The 24375-nt window shown below is 47.7% G+C and overlaps 1 protein-coding gene and 1 non-coding gene across 2 annotated transcripts; both read left to right on the plus strand.

Annotated features, from left to right (window-relative positions):
* The first annotated feature begins 6937 nt into the window (after positions 1 to 6937).
* Positions 6938 to 23550, plus strand: Rcan3 (RCAN family member 3). Its single transcript, XM_042688749.1, has 5 exons — positions 6938 to 6984; positions 16018 to 16238; positions 20329 to 20502; positions 21776 to 21947; positions 22823 to 23550. The coding sequence occupies exons 2-5, from the start codon at positions 16047 to 16049 to the stop codon at positions 23005 to 23007; spliced, it is 723 nt and encodes a 240-aa protein (XP_042544683.1). The 5' UTR covers positions 6938 to 6984; positions 16018 to 16046; the 3' UTR covers positions 23008 to 23550.
* LOC122115357 lies at positions 9042 to 9148 on the plus strand. Its single transcript, XR_006148757.1, has one exon. It is a non-coding gene; the product is annotated as a U6 spliceosomal RNA (small nuclear RNA).
* Positions 23551 to 24375: the final 825 nt, after the last annotated feature.

The following is a 24375-nucleotide window of genomic DNA, read 5'->3' on the forward strand; positions in this document are numbered from 1 at the left end:
GGGAGGGGATTCCACGTCCCTCCCAGTGGGGATTCCACGTCTCACCAGAGTCCACCACAAAGAGATAGTCTCATGCAAAATGAGGAATTTAGTGAGGAAGCAGATAGCTGACCAGCCAGGGACGCAGCACAGGCTCGGGAGCTGGGACTGCGACCCCAAGCAGTCCTCGAGCCGGGGTATTTAAAGGGTAGGTTACATAGAGTTCATAGCCAGCCATGCAAAGCAGGTTTGGCACATTTTCATTGGTTATAGTTTTATGACCTTTAAATTCATTTGTTCTGTATGGTGAATATCAATACATAATGATTTGCAATAGGCCATAGAGGGACCACTTGGTGGTGGTCTTCAATTGGTGGGCTTAAGGCCTTGTTACTGAGGCAAGCCAGCAAGGTTACAGAAGCAAAACATAACAAAAACATAGCCTTGAGTCCCAGGAGCATAGGCCATAATCTTGATTTGTCAGCATGACCAATATTATCAATGCTATTGACACTATCACAGAAATGATTTTTATTACAAGCTCCTAATACAGCAACTCAGTACAGCTGGTGAGAAGCCTCATGGTGGTCAGTAGCCTTCTGCAAAGCTGCCAGCTTGGTAAATGAGTAAGGGAAAGATGTTCTTTTGCTCTTTAGCAAGGATGGAGAAGGGGGTTTTTCTTTACCAAGACGTTTTGCCCTTTATCAATAATCTTGTTGTGTTTTCTGATTTCACATATTTGTTCCCATGGATATTCTTTTCCCAGGGAAAAGGGGGTTTGAGGGGAGAGAGTAAATTTCCAGCAGCAGGAGGGACAGAGGCCAGACAATAGGAGGAAACTTCTGTCTGTGAATAGCAACTCAGATATTACAGATCAGTAATCTACCTAATCTGTATTGCAGCTGGAAGCCAGGCCTCAGCAGGTCTTGAGTTTGGCTAATAATGCTTTTTTTACACCCAGATTAATCTCTCCGAGCTCCTAGAGGCTAGGGATTAGGCTGTGGTGCAACATTGTTTCCCCTACTGGATTTTGGTTTTGGTGCTGGTGATGAAATGCTAAGCCTCATACATGCCAACCACTCTCTCTTCCTGGGACCCACATGGCATATTTCCCATGGACTTTTTATCAGCTCTCATCTTGCTATGACCGCTGCTCTAACTGCCCCTGAGACCAGCTTACCCTGAGATCACCTGACCTACCCACTCAGGCTCTGTCCACAGTCACATCACCTCTGTGGCATATATAGCTGAGCTTACAAGTGTGTATGACCATGCCCAGACTAGATGACTCTTTTTTTTTTTTTTTCGGTTGTGGGGCTTGAACTCTGGGCTTGGGCACTGTCCCTGTGCTCTTCAGATCAAGATGAGTGCTCTACTGCTTGAGCCACAGCGCCACTTCTGTTTTATTCCTAGTAGTTTATGAGAGATAAAGAGTTTCACAGACGTTCCTGCCTGGGCTGGCTTTGAACTGTGATAATCAGATCTCAGCCTCCTGAGTAGCTAGGATTACAGGTGTGAACCGCTGGTGCTCGGCATGAATGTCTCTTAAACTTGACTTTCTTTTTCTCTCTCTCTTCCTTCCTTCCTTTCTTTCTTTTTCTCTTTCTCTCTTTTTTTTTGTCAGTCCTTGGGCTTGAACTCAGGGCCTGAATTCTATCCTTGAGCTGCCTTTACTCAAATCTAGTAGTGCTCTACCACTTGAACTACAGCTCTACTCTGGCTTTTTCTGGTAATTTATTGGAGATAAGAATTTTATGGACTTTCCAGCCTGGGTTGGCTTCAAACTACAATCCTCAGATCTCAGCCTCCTGAGTAGCTAGGACTACAGGTATGAGCCACCAGTACTGGCTTACTTTTTTTTTTTTTTTTTTAGTTTTGTCCGTCATGGGGCTTGAATTCAGGGCTTAGCCACTGTCCCTCAGCTCTCTTTGTTCAAGGCTGGTGTTCTACCACTTTGAACCACAGCATCACTTCCAGCTTTGTGATGGTTAATTGGAGATAAGAGTCTCACAAACTTTCCTGCCCAGGCTGGCTTTGAACTGTGATCTTCAGGTCTCAGCCTCCTGAGTAGCTAGGATTATAGGTATAAGGCACTGGTTCCCAGACAGACTGACAATTTTCTTTCAGGCTGATTGTTTTATTTATCAGTAGTCCATGGCGGGGGGGATGGGGGATGTTTCATTTGTTTCATGTTATTTTGTTGTGATACCTCGATTTGAACTCAAAGTCTAGTGCTTGCTAGGTAGGCACTCTACCACTTGATACACCACACCTCCAATTCTTTTGCTTTATGCCCAAGTTAGGCTGGGCTATGATCCTCCTCTTTATGCTCCTATGTATCTCAGAGAACAGATATCTGTTGAGATGGGGGGTCTCACTAATTTTTTTGCCCAGGCTAGCCTTGAATCTCCACCTCCAAGTAGCTGAGATTACAAGTGAGAGCCACTGAACCTGGCTGTTCCTTCTTCAATATAATTTAATCTTCCACTGTCTGAATATGCCATTGTTTTTCTATTGATGATGTTTGGGTTATTCCAGTTGGGATGTTATGAATAAAGATATCAAGCATCCTTGTGCAAGGCCCTCCTTTCTCTTGGTGGATATCTGCCTACATTTCTCATGAGTACATACAACGGAATGAGGTGTACATTTAGCCTGATGCACTGGAGGTTTTCCAAAAGAAACCACGTTCCTTTGTATTCTAGCAGCAACTCATGAATGGGAGGGAGCGATCTTCTGCTTCCTCGATTGCCTCTGGCATACACCTAAGAAGGATGCTTCCTACACAAATGAGAACGCGAAAATCTGCAATGAAGTCACCTGCCTGCGCTGTGCTGCTCAGGTCCCTGGCATCAGCTGACCGGCTCCACTGGAGTTTTTTAGGACAGCAACACGCTTATCGACCTTAGCTCCGGTTTCAATGGACTGAGCCACCAGGGTTCCTTTTCACTCTCTCTTCCTCTCCGCCTGTAACCCAAACTCCCAGCAATGAGGAAGGGGAAGGCATGGTAGAAAGGTGAACCAATGTCTGGTTCATTCATCACAAGCATTCGTCATGCCCTTCGCCTCGCTGGACACCGAGGGAAAGGGGAAGGAAGGACGTGGAAGATTCCATTCCTACCCTCTGGCTCTCAAGTTGCTCGTTGTTGAGGTGGTAGATCCTGGGCGGTAACAGTATTATTCAGTTTTCCATCTAAGCCCTGAATCCAGGGACCACCACGCCCTCTCCTGACTCCCTCTGCCGAGTCTCAAGCACATAGGCTCTCTATTGTTGACCATTTCCAGGTCACCCATCAGTAGATGCCCTTAGCTTTATCTTTGTGATTCAGCCTACGGTCCTCCTCTCGCTCCTATTTCTACCTTCCTGGTTTGGAATCTCCAATCATGGCTGTCTTGTCTTACCTCTCTCAGACCAGCATGACCACTGTCTTGCTATCACCCACTCTGTACATCCCTTCCATTTGCTAGTGCATGTTTGGGTTTCCTCTGGCAAACATGCCCCATTGGATTCCATCAGACGGTACCTCATGAAGACTTGGCCAAGGTGGTACACACAGGTGTGTGGAGGCAAAGGGGCAGGAGTGATCATGGTGCGGCACACCCAAGCTGGCCACAGAGGGGAAACACTGTCACCTCTAGGGACAGAGAGACAAGAGTTTTACCAGAGTTGGGTGAGGGGAGCTGCAGGAAGAAGGTCAGGGACAGAGACTTCCATGAATATATGTCAACCTATGGCAAGCGATGGCCTTCCCCCCTCCACCAGACCCCACATGCTCCCAGTGTCGGCTTCTCGAGGGATTTAACAGTGAGCAAGAGGCCCAGCAACCTAGGAAAGCAGGGCATGCAGGTTGCCCTCAGGAGGCACAAGTAGGAAGAAAAATAGATCTGGAGGGAGCAATACAAAATCCCTCACGCAGCTGGATATCAGTGACTCACACCTGTAATCCTAGCTACTCTGAAGGCTGAGATCAGGGAGGAAAGTCCATGAAACTCTTATCTCCAATTAACACCAGAAAACCGGAAGTGGCGCTGTGGCTCAAATGGTAGAGCACTAGCCTTGAGCTGAAGAGCTTGAGGGACAGCATCTAGGCCCAGAGTTCAAGCTCCACGACTGACCAAAAAAAAAAGAGAGAGAGAGAGAGAGAGAGAGAGGAAGAGAAAGAGGGGAAAAAAAAAGAAAATCCCTGAGGAAGCCACCTCTCCCCAATTCTCAGTCCATGAGATCAAATGTATGACCCCAGCCTGAACTGTTGGAATAGTCCATGCCCCTTCTCAAGACCCTTGTTTGGTGATGTGAAAGTAACCTGAATTAGACCAATGAGATACTGTCTGGGACATCTGATGACAGTGCTGAGCAAAGACGTGATCTGAATTTGTAAGCTGCCACTCTGCCATCTCATTGCAGCCTGACTATGAAAAGTCAACACACAGGAAAACAGAGTTAGGAAATGAAAACACTTCAGTACTGAGGCCATCCTTTAAGCCCTTGGATCTAGCCATTCCTGAAACCCTAAGCTTTTTTTCTATCATTCAATGAATTCCATTCTTTGCTTAACCCAGTTTGTGTAGTGTGCAAAAACAAAGAGGGGAATCTTGAATAAGACTTTATAATATTGACCAAAAAGACCAGTCCTAGGCATTTATATTACCTGTGCTGTCTCTGGGCTATTATTTCTATGCACTGCTTTTTTTTTGGTCAGTCATGGGGCTTGAATTCTGGGCCTGGGTGCTGTCTCTACGCTTTTCAGCTCAAGGCGAGTGTTCTACCTCTTGAGCCACAGCGCCACTTCCAGTTTTCTAGTGGTTTATTGGAGATCAGAGTCTCACAGACTTTTCTGCCTGGGCTGGCTTTGAACATGATCCTCAGATCTCAGCCTCCTGAGTATCTAAGATTATAGGCATGAGCCACCGGCGCCCAGCTTATGCAATGCTCTTTACAAGCTATTTTATCTTTGAAACTCTTATCCACATAAACACAAAACTGTGATGCCTTTTCTGACCCACATAGGGAGGATTGCTCCTTTTCTGTTTTGTCACTCAAATCCTTTGCAAATGTCCCCAAGACCCTTCCTTTACACATACATAACATGATCTGCTACCCTGAGCTCTCTGGTGGCAGATCTGTTCTGGCCTGTTCCTTGCAATCCAACCCCTAACTGTGCCTAAGGGAAACTGAGTTAAACAAAGGGCTAAGCCAGGCTTTTATCTTAGGAGTGCTCAGAGCCCCTTCTGTGCCCTGGCATTGGGAACCCCTAGGCAAGGGTACAGAACTCTAAGCAATTCCCAAACCCATCTCATCTAAGAACGTCCTCTTGCTGCATTAGAGAAGGAAAACTGACCATCTTGACAAAGTTGGGGCTCTCCACATATACCAGTCAATGAGTGGAAGTAAAGAACTTAGTTAAGTCTGCAGGGGCTGCAGAGGTGGGAGCAGCAAAGACAGAAGGAGAAACTGGTCTGTTGGACATTTCTCTGAACTCATGCTTGGGGTGGGGGTGGGGGGTGTCAGCCATAAGAGCAGCTAGAGTCCTAATCCCACCCATTTCTGTAGTTTAAATGTAGCTGTGCTGGGTGCCAGTGGCTCATGCCTGTAATCCAAGCTTCGCAGGAAGCTGAGATTTGAGGATCCAGATTGGAAGCCAGCCCAGGCAGGAAAGTCTACAAGACTTTTATCTCCAATTAACCATCAAAAAGCTGGAAGTCACCCAGCACTGGTGCTTCATGCCTATAATCCTTGCTACTGGGGGGGGGGGGGGGGGCTGAGATCTGAGGATCACAGTTCAAAGCCAGCCAAAGCAGTAAAGTCCATGAGATTCTTACCTCCAATTAACCACCAAAATACCTGGAAGTGGAGCTGTGGCTCAAGCACTAGAGCACTAGCCTTGAGCAGAAAAGCTCAGGGGCAGCACCCAGGCCATGAGTTCAAGCCCCAGTACTAGCATGTGCGCGCGCGCGCGCGCGCGCGCACACACACACACACACACACACACACACACACACACACAATCTAGCTGCGATTAAAAGTGTGCTACACGTTACTCCTCGTTCCCACCCCATGACCAGGTGCTTTGTGACTACAATGCTTCCTTGGCTCTGATCTTCACTTTGTTGGGTTCCCTATGAGTGTCTTCTGAGTGTCTTTCCTGCTCTGCATCCCTTTCCCTTCTGAGAGAAGCCACACCCGGTCCCTTCCAGGCTGGACTTGGGTGCTTTGCAAACAATTATGTGGAGCATCTTCCCATTGCACCTGCCCATACAAGTGCATGGCCCACCTCTACCCATCTCTGCACAGGACTCTTCCACCCTTGTTCCTCCCGATTGCAAAACAGGCATAATATGTCCCACTGTGTCCTGGGGCTCCAGGGACCAGAGAGACGGAGGATGAGAGGGCACAACGTCGGCCGGGGGCCGAGTCCAAGGTGTCCGGGAACCTCCTGGTCTGAACCGGGTGACAAGTGGCGTGCGGTGGACGTTATAACCGGCCCTGAGCAAAGGTTGATACCGTTCCAGCTCATTCTTCTTGTCACCAGTGACTGTGGGCCAGCGGCTAGAGCAGATGAATTACTTCCAGCCAGGGTGGGAGACCAGACGGTGGCCTACGATCCCGTTTTCGGGGACACAGAAAGCCCCGACCCCGTGCGGCGGCCCAGCCAACTCACAGGCGGAGAGGAGACCCAGGGAGGGGCGGGCGAGCGAGCGCGCGTGCGCGGGGGACCTCCACCCGGAGCGCGCTCCCGCCAGCGCGCGCCCCCGAGCCCCGGCCTGTGCGCCTGCGCGGCGCGCCGCCGAAGGAGCGGGGATCCGGCGAGGGCGGGGGCGCGCGGGCGGGCTCGGGAGCGCGCGACGCCGGCCGCCGGGTTCGGTCCCAGTCGCCGCCCGCGTTCCCCCGCCGCTCCCACCGGGGTCGAGGGTGTGGCGGGCTGCGGGGCCCCCGCGGTTCCGTCCGCCCCAGGCCGCGCAGCATCCCCCCCCCTCACTTCCGTCCTGCAAGCCGGGAGCGCGCAGGTGAGTCCCGGGTTCGCGGGTGCGGCCGGCGCCCGGCTGCTCGGCGAGGCCCGAAAAGTTAAAGCCGCTGCCTCGGCCGTCGGGGATGCGCCCGGGGCCGCATCGGGCTGCCATCGAGCAGGCGTCCTGGAAAACTGCCCTCCCCCCCCCCCTCCCCGCACATACCCCCCCACCCTCCCCACCTTCTCCGGCACTTTCTGGAAAGCCGAGGGATCACCTGGGCCGAGGGCAGCAGGGCCGGGGGTGGGAGCCCGGCCCCTCCGCCCCCCGCCTGCGCCCCGCGTCCCCTCGGTGCGGCCCGGCCCGGCCCGGCCGTCCCCTTCCCTCCGTCCGCCCTCGGCGCCGCGTCCGGGTCGCTTCCCCGCCGCGCGGCCCCAGCCGGGGTGAGGACCGAAGCCGCACCCCGGGGCTGTGCGCGGCCCGGCGCTGGCGGAGGGCCCGGGGCCCGAACCCGTCCGCTGCGGCCGGCGCCGCCGCACCTGTGGCTGCCGCCGCCAGCCCCTGACCAGGTGTCGGCCGGCCGGTGCCTCGGTGCGGTCGGGCTGTGACTGCGGCGCCGGGGCTCCGTGGGGGTCCTGCCTTTGGGGGTTCGAGGATGGACTGCGGGCGTGGGGAGCCTGCGGGAAGACCCAACGCCTCGGGGCGTTTGAAAAAGCCTGGCCTTCCGCTTTGCATTTGACTTCTTTGGCAAACCGTTTCCCAAGGAAGGCGTTTCATTGTTTTAAACAGTGGGACCCACCCACCCCATAATTGAGAGCATTAGAGTAACAAATAAGAACCGGTTTTTGTATGTTCTACAGAAAACAAGCAAAATAGGAAAAATGGGGTGTCTGCAGCCTGTGGAATAGCCAGGTCTCTAATGTTGTTTGTTGCTTAGACACACACACAGAAGGTAAATGCCTCAGGCCGAGGGTCACTCTGCTCTGGAACAGAGATTAGATGGAAATGAATTACAGACTGCAGAGCGAATATTACCAGTCTCTACAGCTCTCCTTCTATCTCTTCTTGAAGCCGGTGATTTGTCCTATGATGTTCTGACCAGTCATTGGTTATTTCTGTCCTTTTCTCCATGCTAAACCCCTGTTATGTACTGCACTAGTAACTCATGCTTGTTATCCTAGCCAGTCCAGAGGCTAAGATCATCAGATTGTGGTTTGAAACTAACCTAAATAAAAGAGTTCATTTGCTGGTCTCTAACCAGTAAAAAGCCTGAATGGAGGTATAGTTCAAGTGGAAGAGCTTCAGCTTTGAGCCCAAGCTAAAGGAGGATTTAAGTTCCTGAGTTCAAACCACAGTCCAGCACCAAAAAAAACAAAACACACAACATGTTACTCCTGGTAGAGCAGAAACCCTAGACGTAGAACAAATTTTAGATTATCATTAAAAAGAGGGTATGAATCATGAAAACACACAATTCAAAAATTATTTACTGTAGCCCCAAGGTTTTTATTTATTTTTGTGTGTATGTGCCAGTTCTGGAGCTTGAACTCAGGGCCTAGGCACTGTATCTGAGTTTTTATGCTCAAGGCTAACATCCTACATCTGAGCTATAAATCTATTTTCAGCTTTCAGGGGGGTTGATTGGAGGTATAAATCTCATGCACTTTCTTGCCTGGGCTGTCTCAAAACTGTGGTCCTCAGACCTCAGCCTTCTGAATAGCATAAGCCACTGGTGCCTAGCTGGTTTTTGTTTATTTTTAAAACTGGTCAAATTTGACCTGCAAATGGTGAATGAGGAGAAGATGGGAGATAGAGGCTGCATGATGGGCATTCAGAACTCCCATAGGGTCAGGCTTGAGTGCTTAGTCTAAGCCGGGCGCCGGCGGCTCACTCCTGTAATCCTAGCTACTCAGGAGGCTGAGATTTGAGGATCACGGTTCAAAGCCAGCCCGGGCAGGAAAGTCTGTGAGATTTTTATCTCCAGTAAACCACCAGAAAACCGGAAGTGTCGCTGTGGCTCAAGTGGTAGAGTGCTTGCCTTGAGCTGAACAGCTGAGGAACAGCGTCCAGGCCCAGAGTTCAAGCCCCATGACCGACAAAAAAACAACAAAAGACAAGTGTTCACTTCGGCAGCACATATACTAAAATTGGAACAATACAGAGAAGATTAGCATGGCCCCTGCGCAAGGATGACACTCAAATTCGTGAAGCATTCCATAAAAAAAAGTCTAAATTATAAATTCAAACAAAGTACACATTTACTTCCAGTATTCTTGTAGCCTTTTGAATGTATAAAAAATACAAATGCATCTGGATCAAGTCTTAACATGTCCTCCAAATTGAGAAGCATATTATCTTCTTTAAAATGGTTTTTAAACAATCCTGGAGGAGAGAGAATCTGCCTTTCCCCCACGTACTTGATGTTTTGCTTGATGATTTCCTGGTCAGAGCAGAGCAGATGGTTATGCTCCTGGGAGATTTTCCACTCATCTGCTGTTTCTATGAAGGACTTATTTGCCAGAAGCCAGCTGCGGCCACAGTTAGGTTAAGCATGATACTGAGCCCTGATTAGCTCGGACCTTTGCATAGGGAAGCTAAAGTGTGAGGGCTGAGCCTTTTCTTCTGGGCCAGGATTTTCCCAGGTCAGCTGCGGGAGCCTGTGCTCTAGTAAGACAGTGTCAGCAAGCAGCAACTCCTGTAGTAGCCACGGAGGTCCAGTACACCTCTGTCATTTCCTTCTGTGCTGTAATCAAACCAAAGATCCCTTTTAAGTAGCACCAAGTTGCCTTTTATGATCTCCTTACGTAGTTCTCTATTCAAATTGGACTGCATTTATGATATCAGAAAGTTATGAAACCATGCCTTCCAGTACAGCAAAAACTTTTTTTTTTTGTCAGTCATGGGGCCTGAACTCTGGGCCTGGGCACTGTCCCTCAGCTCTTCAGCTCAAGGCTAGTGCTCTACCACTTGAGCCACAGTGCCATTTCCAGCTTTTCCTGCTTATGTGGTGCTAAGGAATTGAACCCAGGGCTTCATGCATGCGAGGCAAGTGCTCTACCACTGAGCCATCTTTCCAGCCTGCAAAAACATTTTTGTTAGTAAATTTTTAACATTGTTGGCATAATTTTTTTTAAATTGGCAATCACTCTGATAACTATATGCATGACATAAAATTCTGTAAGACCTATAAAAAGGCACCATTGCCTCTTCCCATCTAACATTGTTTATAAATATTTTGTTGGTACCAGGACTAGAGCTTGGGGCTTTGCACTGACTAAGCTTTCTTGCACACAGCTGGTGCTCTACCACTTGAGCCATGCCTCCAGCCTGGTTTTTTGCTGCTTACTTGGAGATAGTCTCTTAGACTTTTCTATACAGACTGACTTTGTCCGTGTTCCTCCAGATCTCAGCTTCATGAGTGACTCTCACTTAATTTCAGTGTCATTTCTCATTTAAGTCTTCCAATATCCTTATTGGGCAAGGACTATTGTTATATCATTTTATAGTTAAGGATGGGGAATGGCAAAATAATTTTCCTAATGTAGAGTGCTGAGGTGTCAGTGCTCAAATCTAAGACTGACTTTGGAGCCTGAATCTTGGTGGTATATGATAACACTGCTTAAACTTGTTGGCAGCCACCAGTCCTTTTTTAAACAGACCTGTCTAAGTGAAGGAAATGCAGCAATACTGGAATATAAAGATGAGTGAAATATCTTGCAGGGGGAATGCAAATAACTGAAGGGTAATTTTAAAACTTTGAAAGAAAAATTGTTGTTGAAGACATTGTTGGGATAACTATTAATTGTTAAATTTGCTGGGGGGAGGCAAGAGGTTTGCTGGCGCTTGAACTCAGTGTCTTTGAACTCAGTGCCTCACTCAGCTTTCTTGCTCATAACTGGTGCTCTACTCCTGAGCCATACCTCCAGCCCAGCTTTTTGCTAGTTATTTTGGAGATGGACTCTCAAGGCCTATTCTTCCTGGGCTGGATTTTAACCTTGATCCTACTTGATCCTCCTAAGTAGTTAGGGTTGCAAGTGTGAATCACCAGCACTTGGCTAAATTTGCTGGCGTTGGTACTTCGGGTTATGTAAGAAAATGATCTGTTCTTACACAATGATGTAATTTTGGAATAAAGGGATACATATATGTATATATGCATATAGTCCTTTTTAAAAATATGTATGAATATGTCAGAAAAGATGGATAAAACAAATGAGCAAATGGGTAACTAAGCAGACATTCAGGAGTTCCTTGTGCAAGTCTTATAACTTCTGTTTGAAGTTTCTGAAAAAAAAATGTCACCCAAATTCAAGGTACAAAACAGGAAGTGAATGTGTAATGTAAGAATTTATTTTTCAGACAGGTAAAAGATTGCTTCTGTGCTGTATATTTTGTTGGAAGAGGGAACTTGAAACAAAACAGTCCCATCAAAAGTTGACTGAAAAGCCAGGTGCTGGTGGCTCAAGCCTGTGATCCTAGCTACTCAGGAGGCTGAGATCTGAGGATTGCAGTTTAAAGCCAGTTCGGACAGCAAAGTTCGTGAGACTCTTCATTTAATCACTGGAAAAGCCAGAAGTGGCACTATGGCTCAAGTAGTAGAGCGCTAGCCTTGAGCAAAAAGGAGCTCAAGAACAGTGTATAAGCCCAGAGTTTGAGTCCCAGGTAGGGCCGGGGTTAGTTGACTGGAGCCAGATGCAGTGGCTCATGGCTATAAGTCTTGCTGAGATCTGAGGGTTGAGGTTTGAAGCCAGTCAGGGCAGATAAATCTATGAGTTTCTTACCTCCAGTTAGCCAGCAAAAAGCCAGAAGTGGAGGTGTGTTCCAAATGATTAGAGTCCCAACCCTGAATGAAAAAAGCTAAGGGAGTGTGCCCTGGCCTGAGTTCAAGCCCCAGTACTGACACCAAAAAAAAAAAGTCTGAGGCATAGCCCAATGGTACAGTGTGTGATTAGCAGTATGAGTGTGTGATTAGCAGTATACAGGACTCTGGGTTTGATCCTCTGCAACACACACACACACACACACACACACACACAGAGTGTGAACTAACTCTAATTTCACTCCATCATTCATATCTCCCCAATTCACCAGCCTCCAAAACTGGACACAGTTTTTTTTTTTTTTTTTGCTGGTCCTGGGGCCTGAACTCTGGGCCTGGGCGCTGTCCCTCAGCTCTTCAGCTCAAGGCTAGCACTCTACCACTTGAGCCACAGTGCCACTTCCGGCTTTTTTTTTCCTGCTTATGTGGTGCTGAGGAATCGAACCCCCAGGGCCTCATGTATGTAAGGCAAACGCTGTACCACTGAGCCACCTTACCAGCCCCAGAATTTTTCTCATCTCTTTTAAATGGAGAAGTAAAAACATTCATATCTCTAAAAGATACCATATAAAGACAGCTTATGTTTATTTACTTATTTTTCTGGTGATAGTAAGAATTCAACTTAGAACCTTGTGCTTGTTCATCTGGCACTGTTCCACTTGGACCACATCCCCACGTCTTAGTCTACCTTTTTTTTTTCTTTTTGTCGGTGGTGGGGCTTGAACTCTGGGCCTGGGTGCTGACCCCATGTTCATCAGCTCAAGTCAAGCACTCTACCACTTGAGCCACAGCACCACTGCTGGTTTTCTGGTGGTTAATTGGAGATAAGAGTCTCACAGACTTTCCTTACCTGGGCTGGCTTTGAACCTCAGTCCTCAGATCTCAGCCTCCTGAGTAGCTAGGATTACAGGTATGAGCCACCAGTACCCTGGTTTAGACAGCCTACTTGTAATGGTACTAAAAGTTAAATTGGGTTGGTTCTGTCATTGCCCAGTGTGAAAACCTACCATCACGTGTGATACTGACTGGTTTTTACATCAAAACTGTAGCCCTGCTGTCGTGACAGCCTGGGCCACACCTGCCTTTCTGACTTGGTCTCCTGCCTGCTCCTACAAGCAATACACCACGGCATGCAGCTCACAGAGCTGGGTGCAGGGCCTGGGCCCTGGGATGCTAATCCTTTTGCCTTTTTGACTTGCTTCTACCCTGCCAGTTTTGCCTGCAGGGTACCCCGTTTTCCTGCTAAAACTGTTCATCCAAGACTCACCATCCCCTCCATTGCCACTTTCAGGAGCTGGCCTCTAATCCATGCAGAGTTGCACTGCCTTTGTGCCTGCTGGTGCTCAGTGCTGTCTGGCTTTAGTCAGTAGGCCTTGTTAAGCATCTGGCAGGACACCATGACAGGGCCTGGGGATTCAAAGGCACTCCCAGTCTGGGAGCTACAAGTGATTTGTGAGCAAATACTCATAAATATAGAGGAGAAAACTGTGCAAAGTGCTGTGCAAGCTCAAACTCTGACATCTTCATCTAAAGGAAAAGTTTATAATGAAAGCCACAGTGAGATACTGTTTCCTGCCAGCCTATGCATACTGGAGATTCTGGCACAAGAATCTAATTAAATCAGTAAGATAGGACTGAGAAGGTTGCTTAGAGGTAGAATGCTTGCCTAACATGCATGAAGCCCTGGGTTTGATTCCTCATAAACAAAAAGCTGGAAGTGGCTCTGTGGCTCAAGTGGTATAGAACTAGCATTGAGCTGAAGAGCTTAAGGTCAGTGCCCAGCCCAGAGTTCAGACCCCATAACTGGGGGCTGGGAAGGTGGCTCAGTGGTAGAACGCTTGCCTTGCATGCCTGAGGCCCTGGGTTCAATTCCTCAGCACCACATAAGAAAAAAGAAAAAAGCTGGAAGTGGCACTGTGGCTCAAGTGGTAGAGTGCTAGCCTTGAGCTGAAGAGCTGAGGGACAGCCCCCAGGCTCAGAGTTCAGACCCCACGACCGGACCCCCCCCCCCAAAAAAAAAAACCCATAACTGATAAAAATGATTGTAGGGGCTAGGATTGTGGCTTAGTGGTAAGAGTGCTTGCCTAGCATGTATGAAGTCTTGGGTTTGATTCCTCAGTACCACATACACAGAAAAAGCCGGAAGTGGCATTGTGGCTCAAGTGGTAGAGTGCCACCTTGAGCAAAAGAAGCTCAGGGACAATGCCCAGGCCCAAAGTTTAAGCCCGAGGACTGGCAAGAAAAAAATTGTAGGACTCCTGAGCTAACCAAGTACATAAATGCCAGGCATGTGGTGCACGTCTGTAATCCCAGCACCAGGGAGGTAGAAACAGGAGCATCAGGAGTTTAAGGCCATCTCTACCCTGGGATACATAGTGAGATTCTGTGTCCAGAGAGAGAGGGAGGAAGAAAGACAGAAAGCTACTAGTATGTCTAGAATTGAGGGAAAGGGACAGAGTCTAGGAATAGATGGATAGGTGGATGGATGAATGGATGATGGATGGATGGATGGATGGGGATGGGGATGGTCAATATCTGTTCATTGCTGAGGATGAACAGCCTGTGTATGTTGGACAGGTGCTGTACCGCTGAGCTAGGCCCCAGCCCTCTTCTGAGTGCATCAGTTTGCTATCAGTGGTTATGTATATGGGTAGGAAAGGCCCAGAGGCAACTGAGTCTCTTGGGGACAGCAATTTTTCCAAACTGCCTATCCTTAGGAATGGCCAAGATTCTGCTTCCTGCAACCCCCTTGGCTTTAATACATCCTCAACCCCCTTGGCTTTAGTACATCCTCTAGCTTAACAAGGGAGGATACTGTATGGTATGGGGCAGCATTAGCACGAGGGGTACAGGGGAGCTGGAAGTGAGCTGAGGACCAAGAAGTGTGAATCAGACCGTCCGAGTCAAGTAAGGATCCTCAGAGACATGATTGTAAAGGGGAAAGGAGGAAGGGGAGGAAGAGGAGCCAGAGCACAGAGAGGCCTGGGATGACAGTGGGCAGCCGGCACAGGTGCAGCAGGCAGACTCACACCTGGAATTAGCTTCCAACTGGGAGGAAACTATTGCCACTTCTAATGAGGCTGCTTGGAGCCAAGAGGTGGTGGCAGAAACCCAACTGGACGGAAGCCCAGAGTGACGAAGCTAAGGATGACTGGAGTTGGCAGTGGGCAAGAATGCCCTCCTCTTTCCAGATGAGAGTAGGGAAGGTGAACGGGAGGCAGGTGGGTGGAGGAGCCACCTGTAGCATCCAGATGTGGGGATCTTGAGCATGCACACCTGCAGAAGAGGAGGAGCTGGTGGAGAAGGAAGGGCGGGTGTAGCCCCTCCTGGAGCAGGACAGTGAAGAACGGTGGCTCCTTCCTCCATGTCCAGCAGGAACTCTCAGAACGTCCACAGACACGAGGAGAGGTTTTGCTTCTTACAATCAGGATTTAAAATTACATATGTTTGGAAGATCAGAAAAAAAAAGTCATTTGGATTGTCTTCTCTGTCAGCTTTTGCCTGCTGTCAATATTTCTAATACGTATTCACACAGACTGTCTCTGGGAAGAACTTTTGGTTCCAAGTGACTTGCTCTTGCAAAGTGTACTCCAAAAGAACAAGTTGGTTACAAGAGGCAAAGTGAGTGCTTCACAGACCGTAATCCGGGGTGCAGATGGTGAGCAAAGTGTGTGGGTTTCATTCTCCTGAGCCACTTCCAGTGTTTGCAGCCCAGGAGGCAAAACAAATCTGTGAAGGCTGTTCTGGCTCACATTCTCCTCCTACTGCTTGTAAACTAGTGTACATATTGATGTCATCTTATTTGATTCTATCCTCTTTTTTTTTTTACTATGTCATTACCCCATAAAATATTCTTACACCAATCAAACTTGTCAATAAAGAATTCATTTAGGGGGCTGGGAAGGTGGCTCAGTGGTAGAGCACTTGCCTTGCATGCTTGAGGCCCTGGGTTCGATTCCCCAGCACCACATAAGCAAAAAGAAAAAAGCCGGAAGTGGCGCTGTGGCTCAGGTGGTAGAGCACTAGCCTTGAGATGAAGAGCTGAGGGACAGCGCCCAGGCCCAGAGTTCAGGCCCACTACCGGACCCAAAAACAAAAAACAAAACAAAAAAAAAAAATTCATTTAGGAGGACTGAAGTAAGTTAATTTAAATGCTGATGGATCATTCTTGGATAAAATGGCTGCACTTGATGAATTGCTGTCCTGAGAAACTGACTGATGGCAACATGATATGGCTTCAAGGGCTGATCTCTGTTCTTTTCTTTCCATCACAGGAGATACCTTGAAGTTTGAAAACCGGACAATGCTAAGGGACACCATGAAGTCTTGGAATGACAGCCAGTCAGATCTCTGTAGCAGTGACCAAGAGGAGGAGGAGATGGTTTTTGGTGAAAATGAAGAGGATTTGGAAGAGATGATGGATTTCAGCGATCTGCCCACCTCACTTTTTGCTTGCAGCGTCCATGAAGCAGTGTTTGAGGTCCAAGAGCAGAAGGTAGGTGCATGTCCTGCCTTTTGCTCACCTCTGGCATGAGACAGAAAATGTATGTTACTTAGACCTTTTTATTGTATTTTAAAAGAATAACAATCTAGCCGGGCACCAGTGGCTCATGCCTATAATCTTAGCTACTCAGGAGTCTGAGATCTGAGGATCATGATTCAAAGCTGTCCCAGGCAGGAAAGTCTGTGAGACTCTCATCTCCAGTTAATCAATAGAAAAGGTGGAAATGGAGCTGTGGCTCAAGTGGTAGAGTGCTAGCCTTGAGAAAAAAAAAAAATCTCAGAAGGAGTTGGAGATGTGGCTTAAGTGGTAGAATGTCAGCCAGTGAGTGAAAGTATCAAATTGAGTTCAAATCTCAGTCTCAGACTGGAAAAAAAAAAAAAAAAAACCTCAGAGATAGCATCCAGGCCCTGAGTTCAAGACCCAGGACCGGTCCTCCATCCCCCCCACCCCCCAAAAAAAAATCAGTTCGCAACTGATAAGATATATTTGAAAATCAGTACTCCACAAATTTTGTCTACTATACATATTTGTCTGCTGTGAATATTTTATTTCAATCAGAAGGTTCAATATCTCAGGGAGTTCATAGATTAAAACCTACAGTCACATCATATCAAAACTACACTTAAAAAAATAAAGCCAGGTGCTGGTGGCTCACACCTGTAATCCTAGCTATTCAAGAAGCTGAGATCTGAGTATCATGGTTCAAAGCCAGCCTGGGTAGCAAAGTTCATAGACTCTTATCTCCAGTTAACCACCAGAAAACCAGAAGTGGAACTGTGGCTCAAAGTGGTAGAGCTCTAGCCTTGAACAAAAGAGTTCAGGGACAGTGCCTAGGCCGTAAATTCAAACTCTGTGACTGACAAAACAAACAAACAAAACCAACATTGTACCAGGCACAGGGGTTATACCTATAATCCAAGCTACTCAGGAGGCAGAGACTAGAGGATCATGTGTTTGTATCCAGCTCAGGAGAAGGTACCAAGACCCTGTCTCAAACAAAATTACAAAACCCAAAATGGCTGGAGGCACATCATAAGTGATAGAACACTTGCTAGGTACATGTGAGTCCCTGGATTCAGTTCTCAATACCACAAAAACAAAACAGTGCTATAAATAGAAGTGCTTGGCTTTGGCCCTACCCATTTCTGCATAGTGCTCACAGGCCTACCCAGAGGACTGTCTTCTCCCTTTGGTTCTCCTAAGTGCTTTGGTACATGAGTTGCTTCCTATCCCAGTCTATCCTGGGTGCTAACATAACCAGGACACATGGAGCCAAAGTTACTCCAAGTGTCAGGAAGATGCCATGCCTGCCATGTCTTTCCCATCTCAGTAGGACAGGAAATGCTCACCCTAGAAACTGGTGATCTGCAGGCTTAACTCTGAAACGGTGGCTCTCCAGCCCTGCATTGGGGTTCGGTCCCTAACAGACATAAAGGACCAGTTGTAAAGGTAGACAAGATAACCTCAATAAAAGTGTTTGCAGCCTCCATACCATTAGTGGTACCCTGTCCATGTCTAGCACACACCCTGCCAAGGGAGAAACTAGACAGAAAATAGCAGCTTAGCATTCTAAACTCTCCTTACCTTGTGTGATAATGAACGCTCTCCCAGGAGACATTGTGTCTCACTGCTAAATATAATAGGAGATGGACAGCAGTTACCAAAACAGAGCAGATACACAGTCCCAAGAATGTCTCTCCTGTTGAGGAGTTCTCCAGCATGAATGATGGAATGCAGCTGCTTCTGATAATGAAAGCACATGCAAGGGCTGGGCATGCTGTACCCTTGACAGCAGTATTTGCTCAGGGTTTTGTGGGCAGCTAGCTCTCAGCCTCTGAAAGGGAAGGCCTGCTTCCCATCTGTAGAGCTGGGCTGCCACAGAGTTTGAGCAGCACCAGCTCTATCAGACTCTTAAGTCCTATTAAATCTATTTTTTATTCATTCATTTTTGGAGACTGCAATTGAAGAAAAGCTCATGATTTTTCACCTGGCTCCCTGTTCCCTACCAAAGAAGGAACTGGCTTTTCCCTGAGGCTAATACCATGCAGCCTGTTAGAACAGATCATGCTTCCGTGTGATGACAGGGTCAGTTAATATTTCTTACATTGCCTTCTAGAAGTTAATGGGAAAATGATTTGCGGGTTTTTTTTTGAGGTTCCTCTTCTTTATTTATGATTTATCTGGAAAGAAGCTTGCATATGGGTATGTTTTTATGAAAGAGGACATTCCATTATGACCTTGTAGGTCTGAAAAAGCCTAGAGGTATTGTTTTCATTTTGTGGTACTGGGCTGGAACCCAGAACTTCATGTGTGCTAGGCAAGTGCTCTAACCCTCAGCTATATCCCCAGACCTCACTAAAGTATTCTGCCATGTGTTAAACATTCTTCATAGTGAGAGTTTTTCCCAAAGTCCACTGGTAGCCCTTAGTTTTCTGGTTAATGCTCCAGATGGTTTCCTTCCAGTGACTTCAGAAGGCAGCGCTCATAGATGTGACTTTGCACGTACTGTGGCGAGTAAGATGTGTCAGGCCCTGTGCCAGCGGCTTGGGGACAGCAAGAATCACATTCTATAGCTCATGAACCATGGGGCCTGCAGGCCTGTGGTAGGGGATAGCAGTTGGTGGCCATGATGTGGACCCTCCATGCCTTAACAAACACTTGGAAATACACCGAGGTATCAAGGAGATGGAGTCACAGCCCAGTACAAGAAAGGCTCTCCTGAGAACATGGTGGCGTTGGAGAGGAGCTGTGGGGCTGGGACTGGCCAGAGGGAACAGGAGGGCTGGTCAGGCAGAGGAGCTGCGGACAGTTCCGAGTGTTCTGCATAGTCTGGCATGAAAGAAGAGGCAGATATAGGTGTTTTTGTTTTTGTTTTCTTTCCCTCGGCCTCATGAGATAACTCAAATATTGCTCTCCCTCTCTCCTGCTCTGTTCTCTCAAAGTGCCTACTAGTAGTTTATGCTCACAAATATACACACGTTTATATATAGTTTTACTACTCCCAAAGAATGCTATCTCTTTGAGATGACAAGTGCCCAATATGAATCCTGAGATAAAATTTTTAGTATAGGGGTTGGAGGCCTGTCTCAGTTGGTGGAGCACCAGCCAGAGTGAAAGCGTGCTGGTCTTAGACCTAAAAGAAATAAGAACATTTTATTGTGGAGTTTTTGTAATAGAAGAACTATGGCTCTAGGAAACCAAGCTGGCCAGGGTAGTGCATACCTGTAATCCCAGCTTTCAGGAGGCTGAAGCAGGGGATGATTAGCTCACAGCTAGCCTTGGCTACATAGCAAGACCCTCTCTCAAAACAATGGAAAAAACCCCACAACTAAATTAGTGAATGCACCTAAATTGGGTGATACATTCAATGGTAGTCAAATGTTAAATTCCTTTTCTTTTCTCTTGCTGTTTATTTATTTATTTATTTGCCTGTCCTGGCACTTGAACTGAGGGCCTGGGCTTTTTTGTTCGGGGCTGGTGCTTTTTCACTTGAGCCACAGCTCCACTTTTGGCTTTTTGGTAACAAATTAGAGATAAGAATCTCACTGACGGGCTGGGAAGGTGGCTCAGTGGTAGAGCGCTTGCCTTGTATGCATGAGGCCCTGGGTTCGATTCCTCAGCACCACATAAGCAGGAAAAAAAAAACTGGAAGTGGCTCTGTGGCTCAAGTGGTAGAGCACTAGCCTTGAGCTGAAGAGCTGAGGGACAGCGCCCAGGCCCAGAGTTCAGGCCCCACGACCGGACCCAAAAAAAAAGAATCTCACTGTCTTTCCTGCCTGGAATGGCTTTGAACCACCATTCTTAGATCTCAGCTTCCAGAGTAATAGGACTACAGGAGTGAGCCACCAGTGCCTGGCTAAATGTTAATTTCTAAGAAAAAGTAGTAAGAAGCCACAGTGAAAGTAACTGGGGGAGAGACTGGCCTTGCCAGTGGACAGAATCAGCTGCTGTGGACCTCGATGCCAGTCCGCGTGCGAGTGACAGGCCTCGAGGCTCACCTGGGATTTCAGCTGCCTTTGGTTAACTGCAAGTGACCTTTGCTCCTTCCCTAACCACCTCCTTCCTGCTCCTCACCGGACAGGAGAGATTTGAAGCACTGTTTACCCTTTACGATGACCAAGCCACGTTTCAGTTATTTAAAAGCTTTAGAAGAGTCAGGATAAATTTCAGCAAACCCGAAGCTGCGGCCAGAGCACGGATAGAACTCCACGAGACTGACTTCAACGGGAAGAAGCTGAAGCTGTATTTCGCACAGGTACCAATCAGGGCCCCCACCTTGCCCTTCCCCGCTCTGTTAGGCTGTCAGTAGCTTTGTGAGTGAATACTCGTCAGCAGAGAGTGGCACGTTTTGTTCTTTGACTTGTAAATGTGAAGTTTTATTTATTGATTGGTGGAAAAAGAAAAAGACACTGCAGGTCCCAGATGTGGCCAGGAGGGGGCGTAAAAATGCTCAGAAATCAGACGCAGAGGGCCCTGTAGGCCCTTAGAATAATCCTACAAGTGCCTGGCTCTTTGTGAAAACAATTTTTTTTCCTCAAAAGAATTGACAAAATGTAGATACTAAATCTGTACTCATGAATAAAATACATTTTTTTATTTTCAAAAAGATTTTTTTTTTTCTCTTGCTTTCACTTTTTAAGAGAACCAAGACAGGTTTGTTGTCTTACGTTCCAAATGAAAGATAACTATATGGGCCAGGCACCGGTGGCTCAGGCCTGTAATCCTAGCTACTCAAGAGGCTGAGATCTGAGGATCACGGTTCAAAGCCAGCCTGGGCAGGAAAGTCCGTGAAACTCTTATCTCCAATAAACCACCAGAAAACCTGAAGTGGCTTTGTAGCTCAAGTGGTAGAGCACTAGCCTTGAGCTGAAGAGCTGAGGGACAGCACTCAGGCCCAGAGTTCAAGCCCCACGACCGACAAAAAAAAAAAAAAAGAAAGAAAGAAAGATAACCATACATTTCCTGGTGGTCTCTTGGCGATGGAGTTTAAAGTAACAATACTATTCTTACTCCTCATGAATTAGAATCTAGTAATATGCTTCTACCACTGTCACAGCTAGTCTGAAAGAAAGCCTGTAAAGTGAGAAGGTTAACTTTGGCTCCCAGTTGTTGAGACTTGGGTCTGCGTTGGCGCCATTGCTTTGGAACCTGTGGCAAGGCAGCACATCATGGCAGAGGCATGTGGAAGGGAAGGGGAAGAGCCTAGGGTCCTGCTGCCCCTCAACCGTGTGTTCCCGTGATACCCCTCTGGGCCTGTGTCCTGAAGGCCTTCACACATGGATCCTTGGGGGGCACTTGCCATCTAAGTTAAAGCTACTCACTCCTTTGTCCCTCCATGCATCCCCTTACCCTTTTGTTCACTTGTATTTGTAGAGCCGGCACTTGATCTGTGTGGTCCCTGTGCAGTATGCTAAGAGAGCCAGTCCCACCTTCTAGGAAATCCTAGAGCACTGAAGAGAAATGTAATTCTCTCCAAACATAATCACCATTTGGATGAGTAAACCCAGTCAGCTGTGTCCTTCCTGCAGGTGCAGACGGCAGGGGAGGCTCGGCGCAAGGCCTTCCTGCTGCCACCGCAGCCTGCCAAACAGTTCCTCATCTCCCCGCCCTCATCCCCGCCAGTGGGCTGGAAGCAGAGCGAAGATGCAGTGCCCATGATCAACTACGACTTACTCTGTGCTGTCTCCAAGCTGGGGCCAGGTAACCACTTCTCCCCTTCCTATGTTTGTCTCCAGTGCCATGAGTGATCTGGGCAGAGCCGGTGCTATGATCAGGGGGAGAATGTGGTGAGACCAGGCGCAGTCTAGACAAGAGCAGATTCTTCCTGAGAGCAGATTCTGGCCTGGTGGGCACAGATCCTAGTCTGGTGTCTTCTGGCCACCTGAGCCTCAGCAGCTTGCTTAGACATGGTTTTCTCAGCCAGGTTTATTCTTTATTTCCTGTTGTGTGTGGTTATAAGGATTACACAGTGCACTAGGAGTTGACCCAGGCAGTCCGTGAATTTAAGTTGTTTCCCCTCCTGGCCTTTCAGGTACCAAGCAGGTGACGACCACTTGTAATATATTTCAAGGAATTATTCATGGCATCAGATCTTGCCTCCCATGTCTTCGTTTCTTATTTTCCTCCTCTTTCCTTTCTCTACTTCTCTCATCCTTTAAGATAGCCTGACACGCTGATGCCCTGCTGGCTGTTGCTGGTTATCTGCCCAACACAGACTGTCTCCTGTAGCGGACTTGAGAGAGAGGCAGTTGAGAAGTGGCTTGGTGTTTTTAGACATTAGAGCAGATTTCAGATGTCTGAATTCCCAGACTGAAGAGCCAGCCAGTGCTGCACTTGTACAGCAAGGTTATGAGTACAATGCAAGTTGATCAGTGTCACCCCTTCCCTTGGTCTCTCCCATTTTCCCTTCACCCCTATCCTCAAGTAATAGTTCAATGTTTCTATGATGTACATTGAATATAGTGATGCATTTAAGTCCTCACTGTAAAATTAAAATGGTATTTCCTAGAGACCAGACAGTTAGTTCTTCCTGCCCCCCGTGTGAGTCTTTGCCCCTTTCTTCTTCACCCTCACAGGGGAGAAATATGAACTGCACGCAGGGACAGAGTCCACACCCAGCGTGGTGGTTCACGTCTGCGAGAGTGAGACCGAAGAGGAAGAAGATATGAAAAACCCCAAACAGAAAATCACCCAGACGCGGCGGCCTGACCCTCCCACGGCGGTGCTGAGGGAGCAGCAGACCTTCCCCTGCGCACTGTGAGCTGCGCTGCCCAGCACTGCCCGGCCGCCGCTCTGCCTGCAGCTGCCCGGCCCTCCGGCCTCCTGTTGATGCCCACTGCCGCAGGGTGCTCATGCTGCCAGGGAGCCAGGCTGGAGCCTTCACCAGGCCTGCGCAGGAGGAGTAGCAGGTGGTTTGGAATTCCACTGGTTTGGAATTTGGAGTGGTATTCTAAATGGCACTTTAAATGAAAGGATCAGCCTCTCCTCTCCCCCCAAAGATGTGTCAGCTCCAGTCAATAGCAGATTAGGAACATGGCTTCCCATCTCTGCCCTCTCCCTCTAGCAATTATCTTAAATTCTCCTGAGACCATACAGCATGGGTACCCAATCCCAGATCCATAGCACCCAGGCACTTCCATCTCTATGGATTTTAAAATATTCCTACAGTTTTAATCTGGTGTGGGGTGGTTTATACCAGCCATGATAGCTTCTAACTAGCACACTGATCAAAGGTTAATGGTAATTCAGTGTACATGACTTTTTTTGCATGAAAAGAAACCTGAAATGCAGAATAATTTCTATCACAAGTATCTCTTTCATTACCTTGGGGAAGACATGCCAAATCTACTCTGATTATCATAAGTAAGGCACAGATCAGAGCCCATCCTCCACCTGGGTCTCAGGAAGTGGGGAAGTGTGCACACAGGACCTGTGCCTCCCTGGCCCCTCCTGAGCTAGGCTCCCTTAGAAAAGCAGGCCCACCACCAGGAGGCATGGCTAGCTTTGACTGCCATGGGTGACCATTTCTACCTGTAGGGACACAGGGGCAAGCGGTCCTCACTCACCAGCCTTTGTCCCCACCTCCTCCAGCGTTAACTGCTAGTTTTTGAGGTTTTTCTATGCTATGCGTATGAATATTGGTACATGTCTTTCATAGTTTTCAATTAGAGAAGATAGTGAGAAGACAAAACTTTTCCATTGAAACATTTCCAGCCTGCTTGGAAGGAAAAGTCATGGGACTATTTTTCTATGAAATAGGGGATGATGACAGGTAGATTGCATTTTTCTTTCTGATGCAATATTTTTACCTAGGCTTAAAGTTGGCACTTTCCCTTCAAACAGATGGTTTTCCAACTCAGGCTACAGAAAGTGTTATTTGAACCTCTTTGAGTAGAGCAGCACCTTTAGCGCTTTGTGGTCTGTTCAGATCCTGCAATCCCTCTTACAGTAAAACCCTAAGAAAGCAGCTGCCTGTCCCTTCAGCTGCAGCCAGCACAAAGAAAATGCAGAGAAAAACCCAGACGCCGTGATGTCTGTGTGTTCAGTAACATGCTTTGTGATTGATTTACTTCTTGTTATGGTAGAGTTTGTTTCTGAGGATTCAAATGATACTGTGCTCAGAGGAAAA

The sequence above is a fragment of the Dipodomys spectabilis genome, unplaced genomic scaffold (assembly GCF_019054845.1).
Source record: "Dipodomys spectabilis isolate Male_0828 unplaced genomic scaffold, ASM1905484v1 ptg000118l, whole genome shotgun sequence".
Lineage (NCBI taxonomy): Eukaryota > Metazoa > Chordata > Mammalia > Rodentia > Heteromyidae > Dipodomys > Dipodomys spectabilis.

What these genes read in the sequence shown, in the direction of transcription:
- Rcan3 (XM_042688749.1), top strand. Translation starts at nt 16,047, where the DNA reads ATGCTAAGGGACACCATGAAGTCTTGGAATGACAGCCAGTCAGATCTC. An exon ending in TTGAGGTCCAAGAGCAGAAG is followed by an intron (nt 16,239 to 20,328) that starts GTAGGTGCATGT and finishes CTCACCGGACAG; the next exon opens with GAGAGATTTGAAGCACTGTT. An exon ending in TGTCTCCAAGCTGGGGCCAG is followed by an intron (nt 21,948 to 22,822) that starts GTAACCACTTCT and finishes TCACCCTCACAG; the next exon opens with GGGAGAAATATGAACTGCAC.